At 41.0% G+C, this 14,438-nt stretch overlaps 1 protein-coding gene across 1 annotated transcript in view; it reads right to left on the bottom strand.

Annotated features, from left to right (window-relative positions):
* LOC133406508 (collagen alpha-1(XXIV) chain) overlaps nucleotides 1-14,438 on the bottom strand; it is a 117,350-nt gene that overhangs the window by 59,850 nt on the left and 43,062 nt on the right. Inside the window, exons 11-14 of the mRNA XM_061684169.1 lie at nucleotides 13,388-13,441; nucleotides 11,500-11,544; nucleotides 4,152-4,205; nucleotides 3,114-3,158 (exon numbers count right to left, since the gene is read on the bottom strand). Coding sequence (XP_061540153.1) covers nucleotides 3,114-3,158; nucleotides 4,152-4,205; nucleotides 11,500-11,544; nucleotides 13,388-13,441 — 198 coding nt within the window. The remainder of the gene's footprint in view (nucleotides 1-3,113; nucleotides 3,159-4,151; nucleotides 4,206-11,499; nucleotides 11,545-13,387; nucleotides 13,442-14,438) is intronic.

Raw genomic sequence — 14,438 nt, 5'->3', positions numbered from 1 at the left:
CTTGATGGGCTGCACTATTTCAGGCTGCCCTGCTGTGAGACTGCCACTGAGAGGACGCCTCGCGTATGTCAAGTGGACCCTAAAGTAATTAGCAGGTCCCCTCAAAATCTTGGTTTGCAGTCATCAAGGACTAATTTTCTTTGTTTGAACTGACAGCAGCCAAGGGGTTGGGGATCCTCTCTCTAAGAAGACCAAGCTGGGACAGCTTCCATTCAGGGTTGCTTTTAACTGAAGATAAAATGTCTGTTTTGATATTTCACGAACTCTGCAGAAATATTCTAAATGTATGCCTTGATGTCCGTGTCAGTGTGTCAACTTTACACGTGCCGCTGCGAGACTTTGAGAACCGTTTGCCTTAATTTGAAGCCCAAAGAGCATGAAATGTGATTGAACCATAAACAGTTGATTTGCCAAGACTAAAATTTAAACAATCATTCAGTTTGCTTTATCTATGAGTGAGAGTACAAAGTTGGGAGAGTTAGGGTTAAACCATTCTTATGGCTAAATTGCAGACTGTAATTCAAGTCGATGGGTGTGGTCTTGCCAACCTTCTCTGTCCCTTAGACACACCGCCTGGGTATTTAACCCTTGAATCCCGCCTCTCCCGCACTCTTTCGGGTCTGGCTCTCATGTTTTTTTTTCTCGGGCTGGCTCTGGGAGCCGTGCCACCGCCACTTCACGCTTCCATTTTCCGTTGTCTTCCGGCCCACACATGCACAGACGCCCGCCGCAACCAAGCCGGCGCCGTTTCGATCGACAAAACCATGAACTGCATGAAATTGTATAAACTGATGAAGCCTGCTCGGATGAAAGTTGAAACCTCTTCTAAGACAACCAGAACAGTCCAGTTGTGATCGATTTAATGCCCTGAGAATGAAATGACCTGGATAAACAAGAATATTCACACATATTGTAGTGAGTAACCAGTTCATTGGGGGTGGAGAGAGAGTCCACGCTGGGGAGGCTGTTGATAGGAGTGGAGAGACTGTCGGGGCTAATGTTCTTGAACTGGCTAAAGAGATGGCACGGGGGGAGGTTGATTTTGTAAAAAGTTAGGTTTGTAGAAAAAGTTAGAAGCATGTGGTCTGAAGAGGGAAGTTGGAGTTGCTTGTAGTGATCCCGGAACAGGATACCAGGTCCAGGATATGTCCTTTGCAGTGAGTGGGAAAGTTGATTAATTGCTGAAGACCAAATTTATTGAGTAAAGATGAAAAGTTGCTGGAAATGTGTGATTTTAGATATCCATATAAACATTAAAATTGCCAAGGAGTATAATGTTAGGAGATAGTGAAGACAGATGGGACAAATAGGTAGTAATGTCAGTTTAAAAATCTTTGTTGTGTTTAGGTGGTCGGTAAATAACAACGATGATAGTGGGAGTGGGTCCGTAGAGTTTGTATAGCTGTTGATTCAAACGTGAGTTGAGAGAGGCGAGACTTTTCACTTCCTGCGGGTTCGCGTCGTTGAGGGCTGCAGTCATTTGGTTGTTGGTACGTTTCTGTTACGCAGAAAAAGTCCATCTTACGGTCAAGTAGAAGATCCTGGACAAGATGGTTTTGAGTAACCAGGTTTGAGAAGTCCCAAGTTTACGGTGGTGTTGTCCGTTCGGTGTTACCCAGTCTAGCCAGACTGGGTAACACTGTGTCGTCAACTCTCCGGACAGTTTTTCGTGTCGGGCGTCGAGTTTGAGATGGATTTTATTGTTGGGTCGTCATCAAGAGTGGTGATGGATCAAGATGATCAAAACCAGCAAGCTTCACACTTGTAGTCCACATGGTTTTAAAAAAAAACACAAAAACTCAGCGAAGAGGAGCGAAGACTGATGTCTTCCACCATGCTCCTCAGATCAACAGATAAAAGCTCCCGTGTATGAACCGTTCAATGCCTTAAAATCAAGTGTGATTGTTCTACAAAAGATTAAAACTAAAAGGAATCTTAAAAGAAGCCGGTGAGCAGCGGCAGCACAGCAGGCAGCGGCATTATTCACTCAACTGGAGGTGACGATATTCATGTTCATTACTCAAATAGATTATAGATATTATATTATTACAAAATTTATTCTTGACTTCTGATTTCAAAACAATTTGTTGTGTATATGTGATACTATGATGAGGTGAGGAAACATTTATATGGTTTCACCTCAGGGATTGTTTCTGATATGGGTGATATGGAGAGTCGCCCATGGCGGCTTTCTGTGGGAGACAGCACTCGCAAACACACACACACACCACCTCACCACCCCCCACGTTGATGATCAGCCATGGGTGCGCAATCAATGGGTGGTGTACAGGGTGCATACACTACGAATTGGTGTTTTGAAAATAAACCAAAATCTCCACCAGCACTCCCCCCCCGCCCCTTGACAATTAACCAAGGGGGTGCAATCGATGGCTGTCGCAAAGGGCACCATTCAGTCCAGGACTGCCTCTGGTTTCACAGTCATAACAGCCCTCTCAGAGAAACTATACCAACAATGTGGCCCGCGACCAAAATGAGTTGGACACCTCTGTCCGAGTGTGATGATTTAGCTTTAATATGCTAATTGATTTGTGTCATGTGCAGGTGCGATGGATCGCCTACAAACCAGGTGTTGAAATGGAATATGTTTATACTTCTCATCCAACCACAATCAAAATCACTCTATCCTGGCACGGAAAGGTTTTTTTTGTATGTGTTTTTGAACAGTCACAAGCCGGAATGAACATGATCCATAATAAAATAGAACAATGCTTTTTTTAAAATATAAGGACTAGAGACAAGATTTCTCAGTGATACATAGCAAAATTATATCTGCTTGAGCACCTGTAAATTATTTATTAGCCAAGCTCTGACACTAAGGGAAATATCAGCAGCATAACCTTGGCAATAATGCAAACTGAACATGAAATGGTGTGAATATGCTGCTACTTGAATGTAGCAGCAACTCCAATCAGCACAAAACGCTGTATTACATTTTTCATTCAGGAGGCAAAAACACAAACTGACAGGTAATACTAGAAACTACTCAGATGCATCAGTATGTGCCAAGAAAATGATCAAATATGGATTCTAACAGGGTCATACAATGTAAGACACCTCTCAAATAATCATAACATTGCAAAACACATACTTACCCTTAGGCCCGGAAAGCCGGCAATACCAGTACCACCAACAAGTCCCTGCAAAACATCACAGCAACATCCTAAATAGACAGGTCATTATACTTCAAGTATTGCAAATTATGCATTCCTGGGATTCCCAATGTATTAAGGCATTTAAATAATTAGATTGTATTAAATGTACCATAATCTTATAGATTGTACATCAGAATTTTGTTCATATATATTAGGTATTGCACTCCTTAACAATTCGGTATCCACTTACATGGTTTAAAAAACAAAAGCTTTTTCATATCAAGTACAGCCTCTTTTTCCCCTAAAAAAAAAACAACTTTTGAATTATGCAGAGATTAAACACAACATGAAAAGTCTTAGGGCACATCAACATGTGCTCTTCCTCAGTAATACATAAACCCAGTCTTCTTCCCCACTACTTGACAGTTCATCAGCTAGTGTCAGTGGTGCTGTGATCAAATTTTGCTCTTTAACAGCTATTTGATCTCTAACCTCCATCTATTGCTTATGTCTCACTCCCAGTTCACTTCACGATAGAGCTCAGTGTCTGTACAAGGTCTCCAAGATCTTCAAGCGCCTAATTATGTTCGTGTCTGGAAGAACTTGAGTGGGCCACACAGAGCACATATAGTCCCTCAAGCCTATTAAGCACATTTGGGATAAACTAGAACAGATTATGAGCCAGACCCATTCATCCAACATCAGTGACTGTAGAAATGCTCTTATGAATGAATGGAACAAAACATTGGGACATACACACACACACACATTAAAAAAAAATATTGTAAGAGAGTCATCCAGAAGCATGACAGCAGTCAAAAGTGCAAAAGGCCCACCCAATATTTACTTTCATTTTCCGTTATTGTCGGTGTAATGGTCATGTACCCAATTGCAATTGTTTGTGGAAAGTAATGAGTGTGGACAACTGACCTCAATTAAGATGCTAGAAAGCTTTGAATTTAGAGTGGACTGAGAAGAGCAAAGCTCAGTAGGCTGAACTAGACTGAAACCATGCCAAGAGGTCACAAAGATTCTTACCTCACTGCCATCAGGACCAGTTGGCCCCCGTTCACCAATTTCACCCACCACACCCTGTGAGGAAACACATCCACATTCAATTCTATGTATTAATTATGTGTAAATAACCGAATAAAACCTGAAGAAACTGACTCCAGCAGAATTTGTATAACATTTAGCATGTTGTTTCTCCATGCCTCGACCATCAAACTGGAGTTAGGAAAATGTGAACGTATAAGCAATGGTGTAAAATAACTATGACATACTGCCATTAAAAATGACAAAGAGTTACAGAGAATATCATATTTCCCATGCATCCATCCACTTTCTATATCACTTTTCCTCACTGGGGTCATAGGTAAGCTGCAGCCTATCCCAGCTGACTTTGGGCGAAAGGTGGGGTACACCCTGGACTGATCGGCAGCCAATTGCAAGGCATATAGACAAACAACCATTTATACTCACAGTCGCATCTTTTGACAATTTGAAAGCTGTAATTAAACTAAGAAACATGTTTTTTGGAATGTGGGAGGAGGCCGGAATACATAGAGAAAACCATTAATTGCAAGCACGGGGAGAACATGCAAACTCCACACAGAAAAGTCAGAGCTGAGATTGGACCCTGAAACTCAGAACTGTGAGGCAGAAGTGCTAACCATTTGAACACCATGCTACCTTTTACATTTTTATTAGGGCTGCGTGATATATCAAAAAATATTGTCATCGCAATAATGGTACGTGCGATATGCATATTCCAAAGACGTGTGATAAATTAATACTTTGTCTATAGTATTGTCTGCTTTGTTGCTTGTTTGATGCAACCTTAAATGCGCATCGCCATTCACCCCGCCTAGATACTGGTCTCCTATTGCCTAGAGTGGACCCATCGCCGTACAGTGAGAATCTCAGCAGCAGCAGGCAGAGGAAGAATGGCAGATGCAGGAGAGGAGGAAATAAACGAGGATGAAAACAATGGACAACTTGTGCCTAAAATGAATAACACATCTGAAATATGGGTTTTCAAGAGAAAAAATGTATCCCAGATGGAAATACTGTGCAAGTCAAGTCATGTTGAAGAATATGGCTAAGTCAAGAGGAAACACCATCAATCTACAGTGGCGCACAACCACAAGAAGCCATATGAAGTCTTCAGGTCGAATACTCCCAAAACTACTAACACGGAGGCAAGGTGTAAAAAAGCAAATCCACAGACAAGCATTGATGAGAGTTTTGCTAGGTTCACTGCTTTCGAGAAGACTTTGAAATGCCACAACGCTATTGCCACAGCTGTTGCCCGTTTTGTAGCCAAATGCACGATACCAATTAGTACCGCGGACAAAGAAGCTTTTTTGGATCTAATGAAGGAAGAGTACCAAAGATAGCAGCTGCCCTTGTGAATCTACTTGTCCCAAGTCACCAGTCCACAGATGTACGAGGCAAATGGACGTTTACGCTTTTACGCTAGCGCCACAGACCTATGGTCCAGTCGTACAACTGAACCCTTTACCGTTCATTTTCTCAGCAAAAAAATTAACTAACAACACGGCGTCTGGAAGTTGTATATTTCACTCAATTCCACACAAGGAAAAGCATAGCCAGCCAGTGCTCTGCGGGATCTTTTGACACACTGGGACTTGAAAGAACAGAAACAAGTGTCTATTGCAACAAACAATAGCGTTACTGCAGTAAAAACTACAGAACTCAACAAGTGGGTCAGACTACAGCCACCTCTGACATCTGGCTATCGGTGAGTATGGCTATTATATTGTTGATAGTTAGAGTAAATGTTTGTGCCGCAGAATAGTTTAGCCTTAATTACAATTAATTCGACCAGAACACATACAGCCTGCTTATTTTGCCACATTAAAAACTCATTTATTTCATTAGATAATAAAAAGAAAATTTCTTTACGGGCATGTTAAATATGGCAATCATATTGATATCGCAATATTGAACACCAATATCGCATACCACATTTTTTCCAATATCATGCAGTCCTATTTTTTATTTTAATGAATTTCAGTGAAAACATTGCTTTAATTAAAGCCAGACTAGCCCATGTATTGTAAGTTTGTGGACTGCCTTGGATCACAAACTCTGATCTAGATAACAGTTCAGAGAAAAAAGTCTTGGCCGAAACAGACACTAGGCAGTCTGCCCACTTGGAAACTTCAACACACACAGTGAAACTGAGGGTTAAAGTATTAAAAAAGAAAAAGAAAAAAAAGCATAATGGCCCAGAGCAGCATTTCACATTCTTAAAGCCACCTTGGGACATATTTAGCATTTATTTCTGGCCCAATGCTTGAAAATATGCCCTTGAACATTTGCAGTTTTAGTGGTCACATCATGAACTCCCTTATGGAATTATCATTGACTGTGAACCGTTTGATTACAGACGGGAGTCGTGTATCGGTGCACTTTTGCAGGATCATTTCTACTCTTGTTGCAGTTCAGTAGTAGTGTGGTGTGCATTGTGTATGTGGTGATCTGTAACAGAGCTATCAAGATTGATGGCTAAAATTATTACCTTGAGACTAACTTTATGTGAATAAAATGTGGGAATTTACCCAATCATCACCAAAGTGGAAAAATTCAGTTATCCTCACATTTTGTGATCTAATCAAGTTGTGAATTACTTCAAATTGCTGCCACATGCAGTCCACTGCTGCTTCTTTTATTTAAAATAAATAAATAAATGAACGAATAAATAAATAAATAAATAAATAGATCCGCAGTAGACATCTAAAGGTGCTTTCCCAATAAAACCCTTTAGTTTATCTCTATTAAACTCTCGGTCGTTTCACCCCTTGAGTGCTTCAGTTGGTCTGGTGTGAACAAAAGATACAAACTCTGATGAGGACCAAATCAGGAGGTCTGAGACTTCCTCTGAGAAGTGGTCTTCCAAATGCACTGGAGATCAGTTTGCATATGATGTCAGGGAATTTCAACCTCAGTCTGCTAAATCTTCATCTTCTTTTCCTTTCAGCTTGTCCCGTTAGGGTCGCCACTGCGTGTCATCCTTTTCCATGAAAGCCTATCTTCTGCATCCTCCTCTCTAACACCAACTTCTCTTGTCTTCCCTCACTCCATCTATCAACCTTCTCTTTGGTCTTCCTCTGGCTCTTTTGCCTGGTAGCTCCATCCTCATCAATCTTCTCCCAATATACTCACTATCTCAACTCTGTAGGTGTCCAAACCATCGGAGTCTGCTCTTTCTAACTTTGTCTCCAAAACATCTAACCTTGGCTGTCTCTCTGATGAGCTCATTTCTAATTCTATCCAACCTGGTCACTTCTCGAGAGAATCTCAACATATTCGTTTCCGCCACCTCCAGCTCTGCTTCCTGTTATCTCTTCAGTGCCACAGTCTGTAATCTATACATCATGGCTGGCCTCATCACTGTTTTATAAACTTTGCCCTTCATCCTAGCAGAGACTCGTCTGTCACATAACACACCTTACACCTTCCTCCACCCGTTCCAACCTGCTTGGACTTGTTTCTTCACTTCCTTACTACACTCACCATTGCTCTGGACTGTTGACCCCAAGTATTTCAAGTCCTCCACCGTCACTATGTCTTCTCCTTGTAGCCTCACTCTTCCGCCTCCACCCCTCCCATTCATGCACATATATTCTGTCTTACTATCTTCATTCCTCTCCTTTCCAGTGCATGCATACACATTTCTAACTGTTCTTCCCCCTGCTCCCTGCTGTCACTACAGATCACAATGTCATCTGTGAACATCATGGTCCACGGGGATTCCAGTCTAACCTCATCTGTCAGACTATCCATCACCACTGCAAACAGGAAGGAGCTCAGAGCTGATCCCTGATGCAGTCCCACCTCCACCTTAAATTTCTCTGTCATATCTATAGCACACCCCTCCACTGTTCTTCTGCTCTCATACATGTTTCTCCTGCTCTCATACATGTCCTGTACTATTCTAACATACTTCTCTGCCCCTCCAGACTTCCGTATGCAGTACCTCAGTTCCTCTCTGGGTAGTCTGTCATACGCTTTCTCTAGATCTACAAAGACACAATGTAGCTCCTTCTGACCTCTGTACTTTTCCAGCAACACCCTCAAGGCAAATAATGCATCTGTGGTACTCTTTCTAGGCATGAAACCATACTGTTGCTCGCAAATAGTCACTTCTATCCTGAGTCTAGCCTCCACCACTTTTCTCCATAACTTCATTGTGTTGTGTGGCAACTTTATTCCTTTATAGTTACCACAGCTCTGCACATCACCCTTGTTCTTAAAAATGGGCACCAGCACACCTTTCCTCCATTCTTCCAGCATCTTCTCAACCGCTAGAATTCTGTTGAACAACCTGGTCAGAAACTCCACAGCCACCTCTCCAATATGCTTCCATACCTCCACAGGTATGGTAACAGGACCAACTGCCTTTCCATGTTTCATCCTCTTTAGTGCCTTTCTAACTTCCCCCTTACTAATCATATCTACTTCCTGGTCCACCAAACTTGCCTCTTCTCCTCTTCCTTCTCTTTCATTTTCCTCATTCATCAACTCCTCAAAGTATTCTTTCCATCTATCCAGCACACTATTGGCACCAGTCATGACATTTCCATCTCTATCCTTAACCACCTAACCTGCTGCACATCCTTCCCATCTCTATCCCTCTTGTTTGGCCTTTGCCACTGCTACCTTCGCCCTAGTACTAGGACATTAGTGTGCATTGGCAGCTGACAGGATACACAAATGTGTTAATATTTTGCTCCTATCACACTTGAATATCATTGATACAACGACTACATGTGAAACATAAACAGATAAGATCTGTTTAGATCTGGGATGGGCAACTTAAATAATTAGAGGGGGGCAGAATTAATTTTGTATTTTTGATTTGAGATCGCCACGAGAGCAGCCCTTAGCAGCTTCAGTATACTTCTTGCATTTTAACTTTGGTTCCCAGCATGCATTGCGCCATGAAATTCAGATTTTTTTTTGTCTGTAATAAGGACATTAATCATTATTGTTTGTGTGCGTTTATTTTACTCATAGTTCACTGAATGTGTGTCTTACGGTATTTAACTGTTGCGTTTCATTTATGTTGCACTTTGTTGAAATGAAACCCTGACTGTGAGTTGTGTGTAATACAGTAACCTCCCCGTCAGTTCTGTTGCTTGTTGCTAAGTAAAGTGTTACATGGTGTCTCAGCAGATATGGAAGATGCTAGCTTGTTCTTGCGTGTTAATAGAGTCTCCTTTTGCCTTGTGTGACTCATTAAGACCACAAAATTAATCATGGCTGACAATGTCCATAAAAAAATAATTAGATACATAGACTTGCCTTTAAATTTGCTGAACATACTAAAAACTGCTTTCTCATCATGGTGAAATAAAGCTTTACGAGGCATTGTAACACTTCAACCATTGGTACTAGTAATGGTTCATTCTTGATGCTTCATGTGCACACGAAACCACCTGCTGGCCATGTGTATAATCACAGGCAGCTGTATCTTAACCACATATGTGATGTGTTGCATTTTTTCGTCTTTTTGACTCGTGAATGACTATGTGATACAAAACATTGTTTGACCAAGTAATTTCCTGACATAAAAGTGTAAAATAAATAATTTTTGAACGTGTGCGTAAAATGTTCATCATCACTGGTATGGCAGGTTGTATAATGTTTTTCAGTCACTTTCAGAAAATGGCATGGGCTTAAGCGGGCAGAGGACTTTGAAAGTACTTATTTAGAAATAACAACTTATCACCATTTCTAGTGATACGGTGTTTGCCTGAATTTGAACCCCAAGCTGAACCGCACTGCATAAGGAAATATCATTGATGCTTATCAATTACCTTTGTTGATCAAAAACTACATTTTCCACTGTTTCTTATTGTATTCATGGGGAAAGTATTTATTGTGTTCGCAGAAAGCAAGGTAAAATAAAACCTCACTGGGAGAGGAGAAATTACTGTACCACAATTAAAAATGTTTGCTCTTTAATGAATCACTTAACACAAAAAATATGATAAACTGTTATTTCTAAATAAGCACTTTCAAAAGCCTCTGCCCTCTTAAGCCCATGCCATTTTCCCAAAGTGACAGAAAAACATTTTACAACCTGGCATGCCAGTGATAATGAACATTTTAAGCACACAGAATACATTAAAAATAATACATTTTACACTTTATGGTGGGAAATTACTTGGTCAAACATTGTTTTCTAATACATAGTCATTCACGAGAGCCAAAAAGATGCAAAAATGCAACGCAGCACATACTGTATGTGGTAAAGATACAGCTGCCTGTGATTATGCACATGGCCAGCAGATGGTTTCGTGTGCAATGAAGCATCAAGAAATGAACCATTACTGGAACCAATGGCTGAAGTGTTATAATGCTTCATGAAACTTCACCTCACCATCACTACCCATTTCTGTTTTAAGTTATTCATTCAAAAGCAAGATTATATAAATTGTGGTGCAGTAATTTTTCCTCTCTCAGTGAGGTTTTATTGTACCCTACTTTCTTGGAACACAATAAACACCTTACCTTGGAATAAAATAAGAAAAGGTGGAAAATGCAGTTTTTTGATAAACAAATGTCACTGATAATGCTAGTTATTTATGCAGCATTGTCCTGCCTGTGGTTCCAACTCACGTGACCATCATCCCTCAGGTTGAGAGTCGAGTGCACCAACCGCTGGTCTATTAGCCCAGGGTGCTTGGTTAGTGGTCAACACTCTGTTTCCAAGGATTCCGAGGAGTGACGTACTGTCCAAGCTATGTCCAAATTATGCTGTAAACTCCAAACTCTAGTAACCTATACAAACTACACTCTCATAACATCTCTACTACTTCCTATTCTTCTTCTCTGATGGAGAAGACCCAGTGGAAGTGCTACAAAGCGATGTTTTCCATCAAGTGGTAAATGGTGTTATTACAACTTAAAATTGATCAGGTATTGTAGAGGAAACATTTTTATAATTTAAAAAAATTATTAGACAAAGGGCCACTCCGAGTGTGGGCGCATTCCATTTTGTGTTAATGTGTGCTGCTTTATTTGCTTCTCACTCGCTAGTCTGCACATCAAACCATCTTCCTGTTTACATTCTTGTGGCCAATGAGAGAAGAGAGCGATGGCACGTGGTTTGTGGTGACACATTTTAGTAGGGTTGGATTTTTAATAGCTGGGACATAAACATTGTTTACACAGAGAAAGCACCCTAATACAATAGTCGATATAGTTTCTGAACATTTGAGCAATTTCTAGATCTTCACTCTCACAGAAACAAAGATTACAAAACACAGACACACACGCACACAAACAAACACACACATTGTGTTTAGAAGTGGAACTACACAATAAATACAAAATAAAACATTTATATTACCTGTCTTCCTTTGATACCAGGTTTTCCAGGAGGACCAAGTATGCCCTACAAAGTAGTATAAAGAAAGCAGGGGTAAGATGTTATTCAAAATGAATTGTACAGTCGATTATCACATGAGAAGGCACTTTCCTTCTGTTGTACATAATTCCTTCACAATTTTTTATAGAACAGTGATAAATTAATTATTCAAACATGTTGCTGAACATTAATTGTAAATCCATCCATCCATTTTCTGTACCGCTTATACTCACTATGGTCACGGGCGTGCTGGAGCCTATCCCAGCGATCTTCGGGCGACAGGCGGGGTACACCCTGAAGTGGTCGCCAGCCAAACGCAGGGCACATATAAACAAACAACCATTCGCACTCACATTCACACCAACAGGCAATTCAGAGTCTTCAATCAACCTACCATGCATGTTTTTGGGATGTGGGAGGAAACCAGAGTACCCAGACAAAACCCACGCAGGCAAAGGGAGAACATGCAAACTCCACACAGGCGGGACCTGGATTTGAACCCCGGTCCTCAGAACTATGAGGCAGATGTGCTAACCAGTCGTCCACCGTGCCGCATAATTGTAAATAATTTCTAAATAACTTTAAAAATCACATAAAATTACTAACTGTGCTGTGTGAGATAAAGACTTCCTTGAGACGCTAACCTAATGTGAATAATGGAAATTCATTCTAGCTACCAAAGTGAAAACTGAGACCCAGACAGTTTTTTAACAGCTAATCAGGTTGTAAATTACTTAAAATAATTGCTGTCACTTGACTTCATGTTCCACTCCTGTTTATGGGCTGTATTTTTGTAACTGGCGTAAATCTGTGATGCATGGCGTAACTGCCACCATCCACCATCTATGAAAATAGAGCCCTCTGCCAACACGCTGCTTATATAGAGGAAAGACGGACATGACTGAGGACAGCATGCGGACGGGGTGCGCGTGAAAGAGGATGCTAAAGGCACGCCCCCAGTAGGTATATAGCGCCGGTATGTGCATTGTGAAAAACAACATCGGTTTGGCTCAGGACCCCTCAAAATGGCATCTACAAAGAGACACCCTTATGAAGCACAGTTTAAACTGCAAGCTATCAGTTAAGCGGAGGAACATGGGAAACGAGCAGCCGGGAGAGAATTCAAGATCAATGAATCCAAGGTTCCCAAGTGGAGGAAGCAGGAAAACGAGCTTCGCCAAGTCAAGAAGACGAAGCTGAGTTTCCACGGAAACAAGGTGAGGTGGGCCAAGTTGGAAGACCAACTCGAGCAATGGATTAATAAGCAAAGAACAGCCGAGAGAAGAGTCTCTACAGTCACCATTCAACTGAAGGCAATAACGCTTGTAGAAGAAATGAAAATCGAACATTTTCAAGGAGATCCGTCTTGGTCCTTTCGTTTTATGAAACGGCGCCATCTATCCATCTGAATGGATTGTGGATGCCTGGGCTAAGGTATCTGCTTTGACTGTTGTCCGAGCTTTCGCGAAAGCCGGCATCTTTGTTGAACACCCCCCGCCAACGAGACTGACTCTGACAATGACGAGAGGGAACTCGGCATGTTTGATAGAGAACTTGCCTAGCTGTTCATTTCGGATACAGAAGATAAGGATTTTGATGGATTTGTAGATGAGGATTGATCAAAAAATAACGTGAGTACATTGTTAAATACTTCAATAAAGTCCAACCAAACTCAGTTTTGCTCCCGTTGCCTTTTTAAAAATATACGCTAGCATGCAATACGGTGCACCTTATGTATGTGTTAAATACAGAAATAGACCCCGTAACTGAGACTGCACCATTTAATACGGTGCACCCTATGGTCGTGAAAATACGGTAGATATAACACAACTTGTCAATTGCACTTATAAAGAAACTAATTATCACTCACTTTCTCCCCCTCCAGTCCTGGTGGCCCAGCTATACCAGGAAGTCCAATGAAACCCTGGAAATTGTCAGATGACAATATCTTGTCACAAAACTTTCACATGACTAAGAAATATCTATCTATCTATCTATCTATCTATCTGTTACTACAGTAGGCCATTTTGAGAGTACACTATCAGTAGTTTTCTGATTGATCCACTATTTTACAGACACACCAAAAATGTGAACAATCTAACTGGGAGCCAACTGATACTACAATTACAATTATGACAATTCTGCAAATTATGTGCACGTTACTTCTCTTTCAAATGAGATGCATGCTATCCATTTTTTTAATTTTGTAGTACAAAGGTAGGCAGCAGACACCTGCATTTGGCATGCTTTTTCTTGTCTAGCAACTTCCAATAAATACCAAATGGTATTTGCAGTGTAGTGGTTCACACAGCTGACATTCACTCGCGTGCCTTGACTCACATATGATTTTAAGTGATATCCCATTCTAAATCCATATGGTTTAATATGATAATGTTGGTCTACCCTTTGCAGCTACAACAGCTTCAACTCTTGTGGGCAGGCTTTCAACAAGGTTTAGGAGTAGTTCATGGGAATTCCTTGCCCATTCTTCCAGCAGCATATTTGTAAATTCAAACACTGATGTTGGAGGTAAAGGCCTGACTCACTGTCCACTCAAAATCAACACAAACGTTTTCTGTCAAGTTGAGGGCAGGACTCTGTGCAGTCCAGTCAATTGCATCTACACAAAAGTCTTTACAGACCTTGCTTTGTGCACTGGTGCACAGTCATGTTGGAACAGGAATAGGTAATGCCCAAAATGTTTGACTGTCCAAAATCAATTGTTATGCTGAAGGATTCAGAGTTCCTTTCCCTGGAGCACAGGGGCTAATATTTTGAACCTTTCCAACTTTGTAGAACAGTTTGGAGATGGCCCCTTCCTGTTCCAACATGACTGTGCATCAGTGCACAAATCAAGGTTCATAAAAAGACATTTTATGTGGAAGAACTTGAGTGGCCTGGTCATAAATTCCTATAAACAC

This window comes from Phycodurus eques, chromosome 8 (assembly GCF_024500275.1).
Source record: "Phycodurus eques isolate BA_2022a chromosome 8, UOR_Pequ_1.1, whole genome shotgun sequence".
Taxonomy (NCBI): Eukaryota; Metazoa; Chordata; class Actinopteri; order Syngnathiformes; family Syngnathidae; genus Phycodurus; species Phycodurus eques.
The sequence above is the reverse complement of the archived record's forward strand: the minus strand, read 5'-3'. Positions and strand labels throughout refer to the sequence as shown.